The sequence below is a fragment of the Triticum aestivum genome, chromosome 2D, assembly GCF_018294505.1.
Source record: "Triticum aestivum cultivar Chinese Spring chromosome 2D, IWGSC CS RefSeq v2.1, whole genome shotgun sequence".
Taxonomy (NCBI): Eukaryota; Viridiplantae; Streptophyta; class Magnoliopsida; order Poales; family Poaceae; genus Triticum; species Triticum aestivum.
In genome coordinates, this window is record NC_057799.1 from 639,338,523 (window position 1) to 639,352,302 (window position 13,780).

At 51.0% G+C, this 13,780-nt stretch overlaps 2 protein-coding genes across 2 annotated transcripts; both read left to right on the forward strand.

Annotated features, from left to right (window-relative positions):
• Positions 1-4,484: 4,484 nt before the first annotated feature.
• On the forward strand, positions 4,485-5,691 carry LOC123055247 (stem-specific protein TSJT1). Its single transcript, XM_044479232.1, has 2 exons — positions 4,485-4,811; positions 4,904-5,691. Exons 1-2 carry the CDS (start codon positions 4,597-4,599, stop codon positions 5,481-5,483), a joined length of 795 nt encoding a protein of 264 aa, XP_044335167.1. The 5' UTR covers positions 4,485-4,596; the 3' UTR covers positions 5,484-5,691.
• Positions 5,692-10,703: 5,012 nt separating this feature from the next.
• LOC123055248 (E3 ubiquitin-protein ligase SINA-like 2) lies at positions 10,704-12,541 on the forward strand. The gene is made up of 3 exons (XM_044479233.1): positions 10,704-10,931; positions 11,051-11,505; positions 11,601-12,541. Exons 2-3 carry the CDS (start codon positions 11,089-11,091, stop codon positions 12,279-12,281), a joined length of 1,098 nt encoding a protein of 365 aa, XP_044335168.1. The 5' UTR covers positions 10,704-10,931; positions 11,051-11,088; the 3' UTR covers positions 12,282-12,541.
• Positions 12,542-13,780: the final 1,239 nt, after the last annotated feature.

Sequence of the window (13,780 nt, forward strand, 5' to 3'; positions counted from 1 at the left end):
CCAAAAATGTTCATGATTTTAAAAAAATATTCATGATTCCAAAGACGTTCATGAATTTGAAAGATGTTTGCAAAAATGTTCATGACTTCTAAAGCACTTATTTAGAAATTGTTCTCATATTTCAAAAAACAAAATTGAAAAAAGAAAAGAAAGGAAAAACAAAAACTAGAAAAAACTGACAAAGAAAAAAACATAGAGAAAAAAACAATTTGAGAGAAACAGAATTGATCCTGCCAGTGCGCGACTGCGGTTACCTTGCCATCCACTGCGGTTCCTTTCTCGGACTAAAACTAAAACTAGCATCCAATGCGATAGTAACACAATCTCCTAACTAACACTAGGTGAGGTGTTGGAGTTGACTTCATAGGGGTGCTCTCCGAGGCGTCATCGCTCGAGCCGTCGTCGTCCGATTTGGAGCAAGTGGTCGTCGATATGAGTTGTGTGATCGAGGTCTATCCTCCTCGTCATAGGGGGACAACACGTCGTCGTGCTGAATATCCCACACAACGAAGTGTGTTTTGGTATTCCAATATGGATGCTCATCGAGGGTTGGATCCCTCTCCGCAGCCTCTAGTGCATAATGACGATACTCCTCCTCCTCCTCCTTGAAAATGAGGGTGGCCTCCTCCTCAAACATCTCCACCTTCTCCCCCAACACCCAAAGCGGCGGGCAGTTTAGGGAGCTGTCCTCGAATATGGAGTCGGGAGCTAGCTACCACTTCTCAGTGTCTGACTTCTTGGCCATTGCGGCGGCCAGAGTTGTGGTGATGTGTGGCGGCTAGTGGATTGAGAGTGGATGAGAATTGTGCTGGTACGGTTTGATGAGGAGAAGTCTGGCTGACTTTAAAGCAAAGTAGGCTTCTTGGTTGTGAAAGTGTCCTTCTGCTCCCAAGCTAAAATGAGCTCGGGTGAACAGTTTCAAAAAAAACCTACTTAAAAAACAAAAAAACCTGAAATTTTAGTGTGATAAACTTCAACAAATGTTTTAAGAGACTGTAAAATACGACATTCATAGAAGTCGCAATAACTACAAAAATCAACACTTCAAAATGCTTTGAAAATGACATTTTTGGATCATGATTTTTTTGCCACCCTTTCACGGATGTGATTTCATGATGAAATTTTGGAAGCACTCAAAAATCAGAATTTTTTGATTTTTTTTACGATTTTACTGTTCATGCAGGTTGATTTGAGCTCGAGCTGAGAATAGCTGCACCCTCTTGGTTGCTGCTTCTCCATGAATGCAAGTAGGCGGGAGGCTAGTCTACTGGAGTGAATGCGGTCAAGCAGGAGCAGATGCAAAAGAGAGAGAGAAATGGGTTCTAGGTGGGTCCGTGTTATTGGAGTCCGACATGGCGGACGCCCGGACTCCTCAAAAGCCTCGCTATTTTGATGCCGGTTTGTGTGATTTCGAACGCATGATCAGTTTGAATAAATTTAATGATCTTCATTGGAGGACAAAAATGTTTGAATAGTTCGATTCAAGCATATGCGGGACAAGCTGATGGAGCACGTTGGGTTACCTGTGGTAAATTATTCATCCAGATTGGAGCACCGAGAGCATAATTGATTTGGTGCTAAAAATTGGCATGCCAATGTTTGGCATTGTGCCAAATATTGGCTACTATTTTTATTTTATTTTTGAGAATCAAGAGCTTTATTAATCAACCAACGGATTACATTCCTTCCTTACACAAGTCATAAGAAAGGTGGGAATATAATTTAGCCATAAACAACGTTTTCTAGAAGAATTACATTGGTTGGCACACAGATGCGCCAATTCATTCGCCTCCCTCGATATGAATTCCAGACGAAAATCATCAAAATTGCCGCTTAGCTCTTGTATTTCATTCAGAGTGGTAGCTATCTCCGAGCGATCGACACTTAGAGAACCCCACTGTTTCACCACTAATTGGGCATCAGTTTCAATGATTACCCTCCTGAACCCCAAATCAGAAGCTAGCCGTACACCATCTCTTGCTGCAAATGCTTCCATAGCCATAGCTGACATCCCAGTTTCATACCAGAGTGCAGAGTCCATAGCCCATTTAACAGCCTGCAACACTGAACGAGTACTCTCGCCGTGCGTCCGTGCGTTTCTCTCAGTCCATACTGCCCATTGGCCATTTAACAATTCCAATATTCAGCAAACCAATCACGCTCCGACGCGGCGAGTCGCCTGTTGGCCGGTGAGCCAGACAGTCAGTGAGTTGGTCCCATTGCACGAACATTAACGCGGAACGTACGTCCCCTGCGTTTGTCTGCCAAGATTCGAGCCACCGACGGGCCGAGTCACCCCTCTCGATCCAATAGCAACCCCGCAGCGCACCCCAGCCTGCAATACTTTTACTCCGCACCGTCCGTTTACCCGTGCACGTTTAATTGCACGTTGTCCACTCCAGCGAGTCAAGCAAACAAAATTCATCAAAGGAAGGAATAGTAAAAAAACAAAAGGCTGACTCGTTGTCGCGCCGGACACGTGACCGCGACGACGCGCCCGGCCGTGACTGGACTGGCGCGCCCAACGGACACGGCCGGTACGCTACCACCTTATCCACGGATCGTGGCAGGTCCGACGCGCCCATGACGTGTCCCCAGCGGCCATGCCGCCGTGCCGGCCTTATCCACCCCCCACCCACCCAACCTTGGATCACGCGCTTTCGGGCCCGCAGGGCGCACTCAGACGACGGTGGGCCATCGGTGTCAGCGGCGCCCACCAGCTTTGGCCAGCGTGGTGGGGACGACGTGAGGGACCGTGCACGTGAGTTAGCAGTACGTGGCACGCCGGGCGCACGCGACGCAGCCCAGCGGCCGGAGCGGAGCGGCGGAGGGACGGACGGACGAGAGGAAGCCCGCGGTTGGGTGACACGCCAGGACGGCGACGTGCCGTGGAAGACGCAGCCGGTGCCGTGATAACACTGGCAGTTCGTTTCGTTTCGTTTGATAAACCGCTGGCGCCGGGCGAAACCGACGGCGGCTGGCGGCCTGCCCACGGGCATGAGCCCTCCATTTGGCGTTTCCTCCGCAGCGCCGGCGGTAATTACCGCGCCTCCTCCATTTTCCATCACATGCAAGCTGTGAAGAGCAGTAGCTCGGTAATTAACCTGGGGTATACCTGGCCAAACCTCGGGCCGGGCCGGGCCTCTTTAGAAAACCCGGCTCGGCCCGGCCATCGGGCCTGGTTTTTGGGCCCAAGCCCGGCCCAAACACGTAAAAGCCCGCCGGGCCTCTTTAGAAAAGTGCTAAAACGATGGGCCTGGCCCGACCCGGCCATCGGGCTATAGGCCCGAGCCCGGCCCGGAGACATCGTCGGGCCGGGCCAGGTCGGGTTTTTTTGGGCCGGGCCGGGTCGGGCTTTTTCGGATCGGGCCGGGCTTCCCATGGCCAGGACTAGTCCTAGGGCCGTGTGATGTGCATCGCTACTCTTGTCGGTACTTACCAGGTTTTTGAAAAGTTGTTACTTAACGGATTAATTGATAAATTATGTTTAGCATTTTCATCCCTCACTCGCGATAGGGATGACTAGGCTAATAACTCATCCCCTTCAGTAAGGAGATGCACCCCCCCCCCCCCCCCCCACCACTCACACACCTCCGACGGCCCATGTCGGAGAAAGAAATTCCGGTGTCACGACTTCGGCTAGTAGTTTAAGTCAGAGGTTTTTAGTCCTCGCTAGGAAGGACTTCAAACAGATGACGTCTTCGAGTTGGTCATCCATACTTCAGTCATCCTCATGTTGTCCGTCGGGTAAGAGTCGACAAAGATCTGTCGTAGACTCGTGACATTTTTCTTAGGGCAACGAGGTTATGGTTTTTTGCCGTGCATGCACGACTCCAAGATCTAGTGTCAGACGCTTTAGATCAATTCAAGCGTTCAACAAGGATGACTACCACTAAAGGGGGTTGGGTACATGTACGAAAACTTCCCAACTAACATCGACCAGGTCATGCTGGCTCCAATGGGGTAATAGCTACAACGACGCGCCGGGGGTGATCGTTCGGTGGTTCAGAAACCTCGATGTAACTTTTAATATGTTTAAAGAGTTTTATTATAGTAACAGATTTTTGGTCTTTTTCGTAGAAAACACTCCCACCCACAGAGGGAGTAATAGTCTGTGGAGTAATTTACTTGGTGACTTGCTAAGATTGGCGAAACCTTGGACAAGATGCTGCAAGTTGCGAGCGCACCCACCCACCGGATTGAGCCATCGCCTCCTCTCCTGGGGCTGGGGGAACCGGGGAAGGAAGTAGTACTCCTTGCTACTGCTCTCACGTCACGGTTAGCTGCCGGGTAAATTAAACTAGCAGTACGTGATGATCTTATCCCCGCTACCTTGCCCAGCTGAGCTATCTTTATCCAAACCCAACCCATTCCGTCCTTCACATCATCGTCATCATCACCAGCACTGACTCCCGATCCACCCGATATTTCCGGCTCGTGCCATCCGAAACCACCGAGCTCCCGCTATAAAACACGCGCCCATCTCCATCCTCAACCTCCATTCCATTCGCCGTTCCCGTTCTCCTCTCCCCCTGTCGCCTCCATAGCAGCAGCAGCTCCAGCTCGAGCAAGAAAGAACTAGTTTGATCTGTGAAAATGTTGGCCATCTTCCAGAAGCAGGTGGCGCACGCGCCGCAGGAGCTCAACAGCCCGCGCGGCAGCACCGCCAAGCCCAAGAACCCCGACGAGATCCTCCGCGACTTCCACGCCGCCCACCCCTCCGACGCCTTCTCCACCTCCTTCGGCGGCGGCGCCGCCCTCGCCTGCGTCGCCGCGCAGCCCCGCAACCTCGCCGCCGGCGGGTACCAGAGGTAACGCCACCATCTCTCATGACCCAAATCGCTCCCAGCAACCGCAACGATGTCCGGACGAATAAGAAGAACCGATCTCTCTGTGTGCGCAGGATGTTCTGCGGGCTGGACGACATCTACTGCGTCTTCATGGGGACGCTGGACAACCTGAGCGCGCTGATGCGGCAGTACGGCCTCACGGGCCGCTCCACCAACGAGGCGCTGCTGGTGATCGAGGCCTACCGCACCCTGCGCGACCGGGGCCCCTACCCTGCTGACCAGGTGGTGAAGGACCTGTCGGGCTCCTTCGCCTTCGTCGTCTTCGACAACCGCGGCCGGTCCGGCTCCGGGGCGGCCGTGTTCGCGGCGCAGAGCACGGACGGCGGCGTGCCGCTGCACTGGGGCGTGGCGGCGGACGGGTCGGTGGTGATCTGCGACGACCGCGCCGTGGCCAAGGCCGGGTGCGGGCGGTCCTACGCGCCGTTCCCGCCCGGGTGCATGTTCCACAGCGAGGGCGGGCTCAAGAGCTTCGAGCACCCCATGAACCGGCTCAAGGCGCTCCCGCGGGTGGACAGCGAGGGCGTCATGTGCGGCGCCAACTTCAAGGTCGACGCCTTCACCAAGATCAACTCCATGCCCCGCGTCGGTAGCGCCACCAACTGGGCCGCCACCTGGGACGAAGCCGCCATCTGATATAGCCATCGTCGCTCCCCGGCGCCGGCGACGCTCGCCTAGCTCGTCGGACTTCTGGATTTGGGCTTACTGCATTTTACTTATTTTTTTCTTTGGCAATGTACATTCTGAATCTGATCTGATCTGAGCCGTGTGTGGGCGTGGGCACGCTGACACGTACGGTTGTTTGCTTGTACGATGGAGGAATAAGACTTTGCTTCCAGTCCAAGAGTGCTACCGAGTCGTCACTTGTTTTGTCCAACAGCAAAAAAAAAAAAAAAAAAAAAAAAAAAACTGTCCTTGTGCAAGCAAACCATGAATCTAAGCACATGATGCCCATAAACCATCCTTGTATTCGCACGCTCTCATAAGCTACACGCGACATGGATCCTCTCAACTAAACTATGGGCGGGATTGGCCGGAAACAGGGGCACAAGATCTTAGATGAGTTTCATTTGGACATGTGGCTTATGAGATAAGAAATCCTTACCAGTCACAATGGATAGTAACATAGAGTAGTAACGTGCCTCTATAGTGGGGAGTAACATATGTGTGGTAACATTCAACACTTCATTTATTAGGCTATAGACTCATCTTGCCTTGACATCTGTGATGTTACTCATACTAGTAGTAACTACTCCCTCCGTTTCAAAATAAATGACTCAACTTTGTATCAAAGTTAGTACAAAGTTGGGTCATCTATTTTGAAACAGAGGGAGTAGCTATGTTACCACATGTCTTTCTTTCTCATTTATTGCTTGCCACACCACCTATTTTACCTAGATATGTGTGATGTTACTATCTATGTTACTCCCACCGTGGGTAGTCTAAGCTCCACCCGCAACCGCACGGATTGATTGGACATGTTTTACCATCCAACTGATCTACATCTATCCGTCGACTGGTCCGGATGTGCTTTTTCCCGTAAGGCAAATGAAGGGTGTGGGGGGGGGGGGGGGATCCAACGCGATCCTGCATCTATCCGTCGACTGGTCCAGACGTGCTTTTTCCCATAAGGCAAATAGGGGGGGGGGGGTTATGGGAGCCCGGACCGCGTCCACGTAGGACTCCGACAATCCCGGCCAACACAAACCCCCATCCTGGTCCCGTTCTCTTTCGCTCTACCGTCCTTCCTTACTTTTCATCTGCACCCTCCTCATCTGACGCCAGTACCTCTCTGGCCGCCATCCATGCATTGTCGGATGACTGCAGCCACCACTCACATGCCCGCTCGCCTTGTACTACAACGCCATTCACGCAGGATTCGTCTGCAACCAGGTATCCCCCCCCCCGGTCGACGACATCCATGTCGGACACCATGTCCGACAGGTGTTCGGTCAAATCTCATTGAGCTTATTTTTCGAACTTCATGTTGATTTTTTAGAGTAAGAAGGATGTCAGAGTACTCGACAATGGAGAATGAGTTGTTGTACGATGCGTGGTTGGCCGTATATGCAGTCTTCGTAGGCAGGAGTAGAAGGGGGCTCTTTTGATAGCGCGTGCATGGTTCATTTCATGCGTGAAACCACATTACGCCCAACGACATGCACATCATTCATGAACGCAATGTGAAGTCGTTAGCGCATCGATCGTACACCATATAGAACTCCGTCATGAAATTTTATGACGCGGTTGATCGGCTAGAGGTAATGTGACCATTGCACGCGGCAACCATGAAGATTGTAAGTTTTGCTTATTCTTTCTCAATTTATTGATTGGTCACTCAATGTTGCTCTACACGTTGTGTAGCATGTACGCACTGCTGTGATGTACCACAAGGCAGAGTGCAGGCCATTCACAAAATAAAGGCATTACATAACTATTTGCATGCTATTGTTGTACTAAACTTATTTGCATGCTATGTATGAATTTGTGCTATTTTACATCTGAACTTTGATGAATTATGTCATGTTTGATGAAGTCCGACCAATGTATGCGGATAGCTTTGGATGGTCGGTTCCTGCATCTGTGTCCACGACATGGCCCTCCCAATCCGCAGATTGATGCGGTGCCCGGTTTGCGGGTTAGCGTCGTTGCAGATACCCTAAAAGAGCTTCAAAGTTTTTTCCTTGAAGTTGACCCCGCATGCAAGGGTATGGGCGGGTCATGGGTCTCAAATAGCCGACATTCCAGTAAAACACTTTTAGATAAAATAAAAACAATCAAGATTTTTTGTGAATTTTCATACAAAATTTTAAAACTTTCTTGAATTTAACATCGTTCTTAAAATTTAAAAATATTCAAAAATATGAAGAAATATTCATGAATCTATTTTTTCACAAGTTTATAATTGTGCTTTAAAAATTGTCATGAATATGAAAAATCTTCATGAGTTTAGAATTTTTTTAAAAAAATTAAAAACATTTTTGAATTTTAAAAACTCTTCATTAATAAAAATAAAAAAAATAAAATTGAACAATAAAAAAATTGGAAAAAAACCGTTAGAGAAAAAGAAAAGAAAAACACACAAAACCTTCTAAAACCGGAAGGACCTGCCTACACAGGCAACCTAATAGCACCTGCGGTGTCCGTGCTTGTTCAACCGCCTCCGTGGTACACACATGATGAAAATTGTCATAATTAGCTTTGGGAGAAAAATACAATTAATTTCAAAACCGAAAACGGTGCGACAAAGCGCACGTATCCTCTAGTTGTAGAGACTAAAACATGGGCCCATCAAATAAGATAAGAAGCCTCAATCAATGGCTGCTCTTTTTAAGAAAAAAATGAGTCACATAATTGGGTTGGGCACACGACCATTTTGTTGAAGAAGCCATAGGTGATGCAAATTGATTTTCGTACAAATGCCAACAAATCAAAACACAATGAGATTAAGACAAAACACCAAAACAGAATGATATTATGACAAGGCGGTGGATGACATAATTTGTGTACAGAACAAGAACACCTACATTAAACTTATTTCACAAGTGAAGTTTTTTCCCCTACAAAGATAAAGAGCAGGGCAGAAATCCCGTCGCTTCGCTGTTCTAATCCCCTCTCCTCTCGTCCCTGGATTTCGTGCCTCCGTCGAGGGCTTGGCTCGCGCCCGGCCGCCCCACGGCCACCGCCGCTCCTCCTCATTGCGACCCACGCCCGCTCTCGGCGACGGGCGGGAGGGCGAGTGTTGAGCCCCTGTCGTCTATTAAATAATAAAAATGCCATCTCTTAAATATTAAAAATGCCGAGATGGAAACTACCGGTGGGATCCATACTTTAAGGTATGAGATCGGCTCTCGCGTCGCCCCTCTCGGGCGACTCGGGAGCGGCCCCCAAACCCTAGCCGCCGCCTCCTCTCCTCTCTCCTGCCCCCTCCCCGCCGCCACCAGAGGAGCCTGCCGGCTGCCGCGCGTCTTCCGGTGAAGGTGGCGGCGAGGATCTGCTGCCTCGCGCCAGCGTGAGGAGCTTTGGAAGCCAGGGCGGCGGCCCTGGGTGGAGATGGCGGCGTCGATTTCTCCGGTGGATGACGCGCGCGGGTGCTGGTCGTCCCTCCCGGCCGCGTGGGTGGCGTGAGGGCGGCGAGGTCTTGCTGCAGCGGTGGGCGGCTCTTCTTCCTCCCAGCCCTTCCCCCTGCGGTGGTCTCCTCTCGCTGATCTGGTGGCTGGTTCGTCAGATCTGGGCTTCGAGGATGGGGCGGTGGAGACTTGGAACGGGGGAAACCCCTGGTCGATTTCGCATCGACCTCGACGCCGGCGGCGCTCCGGTGCCGTTCTCCCTCTTGTGGGCGGGTCGAGCTTCCAGATCTGTCCCCCTCCTCCTCCTCCCTTCCCCGGGCGAAAGCCTTGGCCTTTTTGGCCGGACGGTGGAGGCGCTCTGGCGTCTCGGCCCTTCCTGGAGGCGCCGTTCAAGGGGTGGTTGGGGGTTGTGGACCCGGTGCGTGGTGGTGGGTGGCGGCGGTGGTGCTCGGTTCCCTTGGTTGCCGGCGTTGGTGGTGGCGTGTGGGTTCTTCCGCATCCTTCAGCGGCTCATCGCTTTGTTTGCTGGTTGGTCGCCGGCCGGCAGTGGGCGTCCGCGTGTCCGGCACGGTCTGGACGAAGGGGAGATAGTGGTCTCTCCTCCGGCTGTGGCCCGAGGCGGCGGGCGGTGGAGTCGATGGTTTCCTTCACGCGGTCTGGATCTTCATGTTCACGGCTTTTGCTGTCGCCGGGAGGCTTCAGCCCTGCCGTTCTAGCCGTGCAAGATCTCCGGTGGCTTGATCGTAGTATTTCTTGCTGCCTTATTCTCTGCTGCTCTTGGTTGTAGTAAATTTGGCATGGATTTTTCAGTTTTTGGTCAAGTCTTGGCCTTTGTAATTCAGCACCATTGTATCCTAGCCGGTTGATGGCTTCATTAATTTGAAGTCGGGCCTTTGTGCCTTTTCTCTAAAAAATATTAAAAATGCCATCTCTTAGTAATAAAAAAATGCATTTTCTTAATATAAAAATGCCATCTCTTAAAATTGAAAATGACATCTCTTAAAATAAAATTTTCATCTCTTAAATAAATAAACATGCCATCTCTCAAAAATAAAAAAGTCCACCGTCTTTATAAAAAATGTCATCTCTTATAATAAAAAATGCCATAACATGGTTAATAAAAAAAATACCATGCACTTAGTGATAAAAACTGCCATGCCACTAATATTGAAAAAGATGCCATCCTCTTAAAAATGCCATGCTGCAAAAAACAAAACTGCTATGGGATTTTCGGGACCGAAAATATAAGTGGCAGTTAAAACCATAAAAGGGCCTCGCACACTGGAGGTCGTGGGTTCGACCCCCGACCCCGCCTCGTGATTTTTTGGAAGAAAAAACACAGACCCGTTCGCCATAAAGCAGTCGCGCAACGAACTATCCCAATGATCCTATGTGGCGTCGGTTCTGCTCCAAGATTCGTGCGACGGCAAGGAGGGCGTTCGCTGCGAAATCCCCTTGGGTGACGGTCGCCGGTTAGCATTTCCGACTATTTATGGATGGCCAACATGTTTGGCAGTTGAACTTCCCGGTGGATGTAATACGTGCTGTGACCACCAATTTGGTTGGTCCATCGTAATTTGGATTGCAAGGTGTTCCAGCTCAAAAAAAGAAAAAAGACACAACAACTGTTTTTCATTACGAAGGCAAGAGCGGAAAAAGGGGCATTGTTCGAGTAGTCTGGGCTAAACGGGCCACGCAGGAAGTGTTGTACTCGGAGTCTCGGACTGGGCCGCCTCCGGCACCGACTAGGCAGCACAAAAATAAAGAGCAGGAGCCCCTCAAAAATAAAAAATAAATAAAGAGCAGGGCAGAAACCCCCACCGCTCGCCCGTTCCGTTCCGATCCCCTCTCCTCTCGTCCCCCGACTCCGCGCCGCCGGCGAGGGTTTGGCTCGCGCCGTCCGCCCCCACGGCCGCCGCCGCCCCTCCTCTCCCCGAGCCGCGCCTGCCCTCGGCGACGGGCGGGCGAGAGCCGAGCCCCCTGCCGCCGCCAGATCCGTCGTCTTCGAGCTCAGGTAAGAAGGCTCCGTCCAATCCCCATCCCTCGAATACTCCGTCGCAATTCGTTGGTGGCGTTTGTAGGGTGTTGATTGCTTTCTTTACCGTCGTCCTCCGGCGCCGTATCGATCTGCAGGGACGTGCCCCGGCGCGCAGCCCGCGGGGACGCCGGAGATGAGCTACAGCGGGAGCGGCGGAGGGAAGCGCCTCCGCACGTCGCCGAGCGAGGCGGAGGGCAGCCCCAGGCGTCGTCGTGGGTCGCCGTCGGTCTACTCCCCTTCGCCGTCGCCCTACCGGTCGCCCTCGCCGCTGCCGTCCCCGTCGACCTACCGGTCGCTCTCGCACTCGCCGTCGCCCTGCCGCTCGTGGTCGCAGAGGCCGCCAAGCAACGACGATGCCGACGATCTGAGCCGCAGCCGCGGGTCGGACGACCTCGACCGGCACGGGCGGAGGCCTGCCTGGAGGCCGCACGCGAACAAGGAGCTGGGCGAGCACGGGCGCACCGGCGAGTACAGCGTCCGGATCGACGACTACGACCGCCTCTTCACCTGCAAGGCCTGCCGCCGCATGCTCTCGCCGCCGGTCTACCAGGTAACTTTCGGTTGCAGCTGCAGCACAGTTCTATTTATTTATCATTACGTTCAGAATCAACTCAGCCGTGTTCTTGATACATGGTGTGCGTGCAGTGCCCCTTCGCCCACGTCACCTGCTCGAGGTGCCACGAGGAAGTCGGGGACAACCGATGCAGCTGCTGCGGCAGCGGCAATGGCTATGGGCGCAACCGCGTCGTCGAGGAGTTCCTAGGCCGCATCCGCTTCTCCTGCCGCAACAAAGTGCATGCCTGTGAGGCCTTCCTTCCGCACCACGAGATGCGCCAGCATGAGCAGACCTGCCGCCACGAGCCTATCTTCTGCCCTGTCCCCCAATGCGGCTTCGCCAGCCGGGCTGTTGCACTCACGACCCACCTCACCCTCCGCCACCACTGGGACACGATCAGGTTTCACTATGATGAGAACTTCCGGGCCTCTGCCTTCACGTCGACCATCTTTCAGAGCCGCGACGACGGCGAGCTGTTCTTCCTCGACAGCTTCAGCGAGGGCCGTGGCATTGCTCTGTCCACGATCTGCATCCGCCCTGAGAATGCCCGTGAGCAGGAGTTTGTGTATGAGCTGAAGACGCCGGTAGGCAACGGCGGCAGACGGCCCTGGCTGCAGATGCAGTCGACGGCGCGGAACACGTCGCTGCGGCACGGGCTGGGGGAGAAGGAGAAGGTCTTCCTGCTGGTCCCCAAGGACTTGCCGGGCACCGAGGATGGCAACGTGGAGGTGTGCATCCGTAAGCTTGGCCACCAGCGTGACTCTGTATAGGTTAGGCGACCTTGGTTGATGGCGATACTCGCTGAATTTTATAGGATTACTGCTAGTTGATTCCGGTTCATTGCTGAATGTTGATGTTGAGGTAGTCTGAATTTCATATTGGTGAATGCTTGGTCTGTTGTGGATTTTTCGGATGGTTGAGATGGGGAATGTAAGCACCACATGTTGCTGTGTGAACTTCCAGCTATATGTAGATACTCGTAGGCCTTTATCTGAGGACGGAACTTTTATTTATTTATGATGGTCTCGCACATGTCATCTCATGAATTCGTCAGGTAACACATATCTGAGTTTCACACTGATTGTTTATCCTGAAGTCCCAATGCTTATACCAGATGTTTCTCTATGTTCAGTGGGTTTGCCATTTTCCTCTTGCTTTCTCTGGATGTCAGTATGAATTGCTGCTGCATATCAAGAGCAATTTGCGTGAGTAGTGAAGAAACAGCGACACTGCAAACTAACCAGGGATTGGTAGCTGCAGTTTGTTCACCTGTGCTGATATTACTAACTCTTTTGCGTATATAAGAGTTTGCTTCCATCTTATCAATATTTGCGATTGAGTTTACACGTGCAGTTTTGGTTGCTTGGTTTGTTTACTGTTAGCTTCACTATGTAACCCAGCTTTCCCGCATCTATTTTGTAGAGATGCAAGCCATGTCTAAGTTTTGGCTTGTCGATGATTAATTGTCTTATGATTGGTGAGCTTATATGAGACAAAAATCATAGATGATTGCAATAAGATTGAAACATTAGCACAACAATGGAAGCTCATTGTTGCAGCAAAGCTGCGCTCTTGCAAATGCAGCAAAACCAGAAAAAAGGCCTTTGCAAGAAATATGTAACAATGCGACACAAGAAATTTGTGATTGCTACTGGATCCTTCGTGGTCATACCACTTAAAATATAAATATATAAATATAGAGGCAACAACAAATGATTGCCATGGGTCCCAACAGCGTCCACGTCTTCTAGCAACAAAACACATGTTTTAATTTTCTAAGAAGAAAACACTTCCAACTTTCTATCTAGTTAGACTCTGGCACAGTAGGTAACCGAACTTTTTTATTTTGCGGGAAAATCAACTTGTATAATTTGCTACACAATAAGCAGCATTAGAATCTAGCTGGCATAGCTCCACCACATCACACGTACCTAACCCAATACAGATGTTTGTCTGCAGAAATCCGTTGGTGCTTCCGGGAGCGCGTGCTCCTGCACGCAAAAATATATATATTCCAAAGTGTGAAAAAATTCCAAACGAAAATTTGGTGCATACATCTCGATATTATATGTGTGCACGTCAAGTTTCGGAGAAAATCGACTTTTTTGTGGCTTGTGTAAAAAAGACAAAAGGATGTCTTGTGAAAAGCATTTTTAACACCGGATTTTGTCTTTTTCACATGAGACACATAAGTTGTCGGTTTTTCACGAAACGACTTTTTAAGCATGTACAATATCGAGATGTACGCGTTAAGTTTTTTGTTTGGATT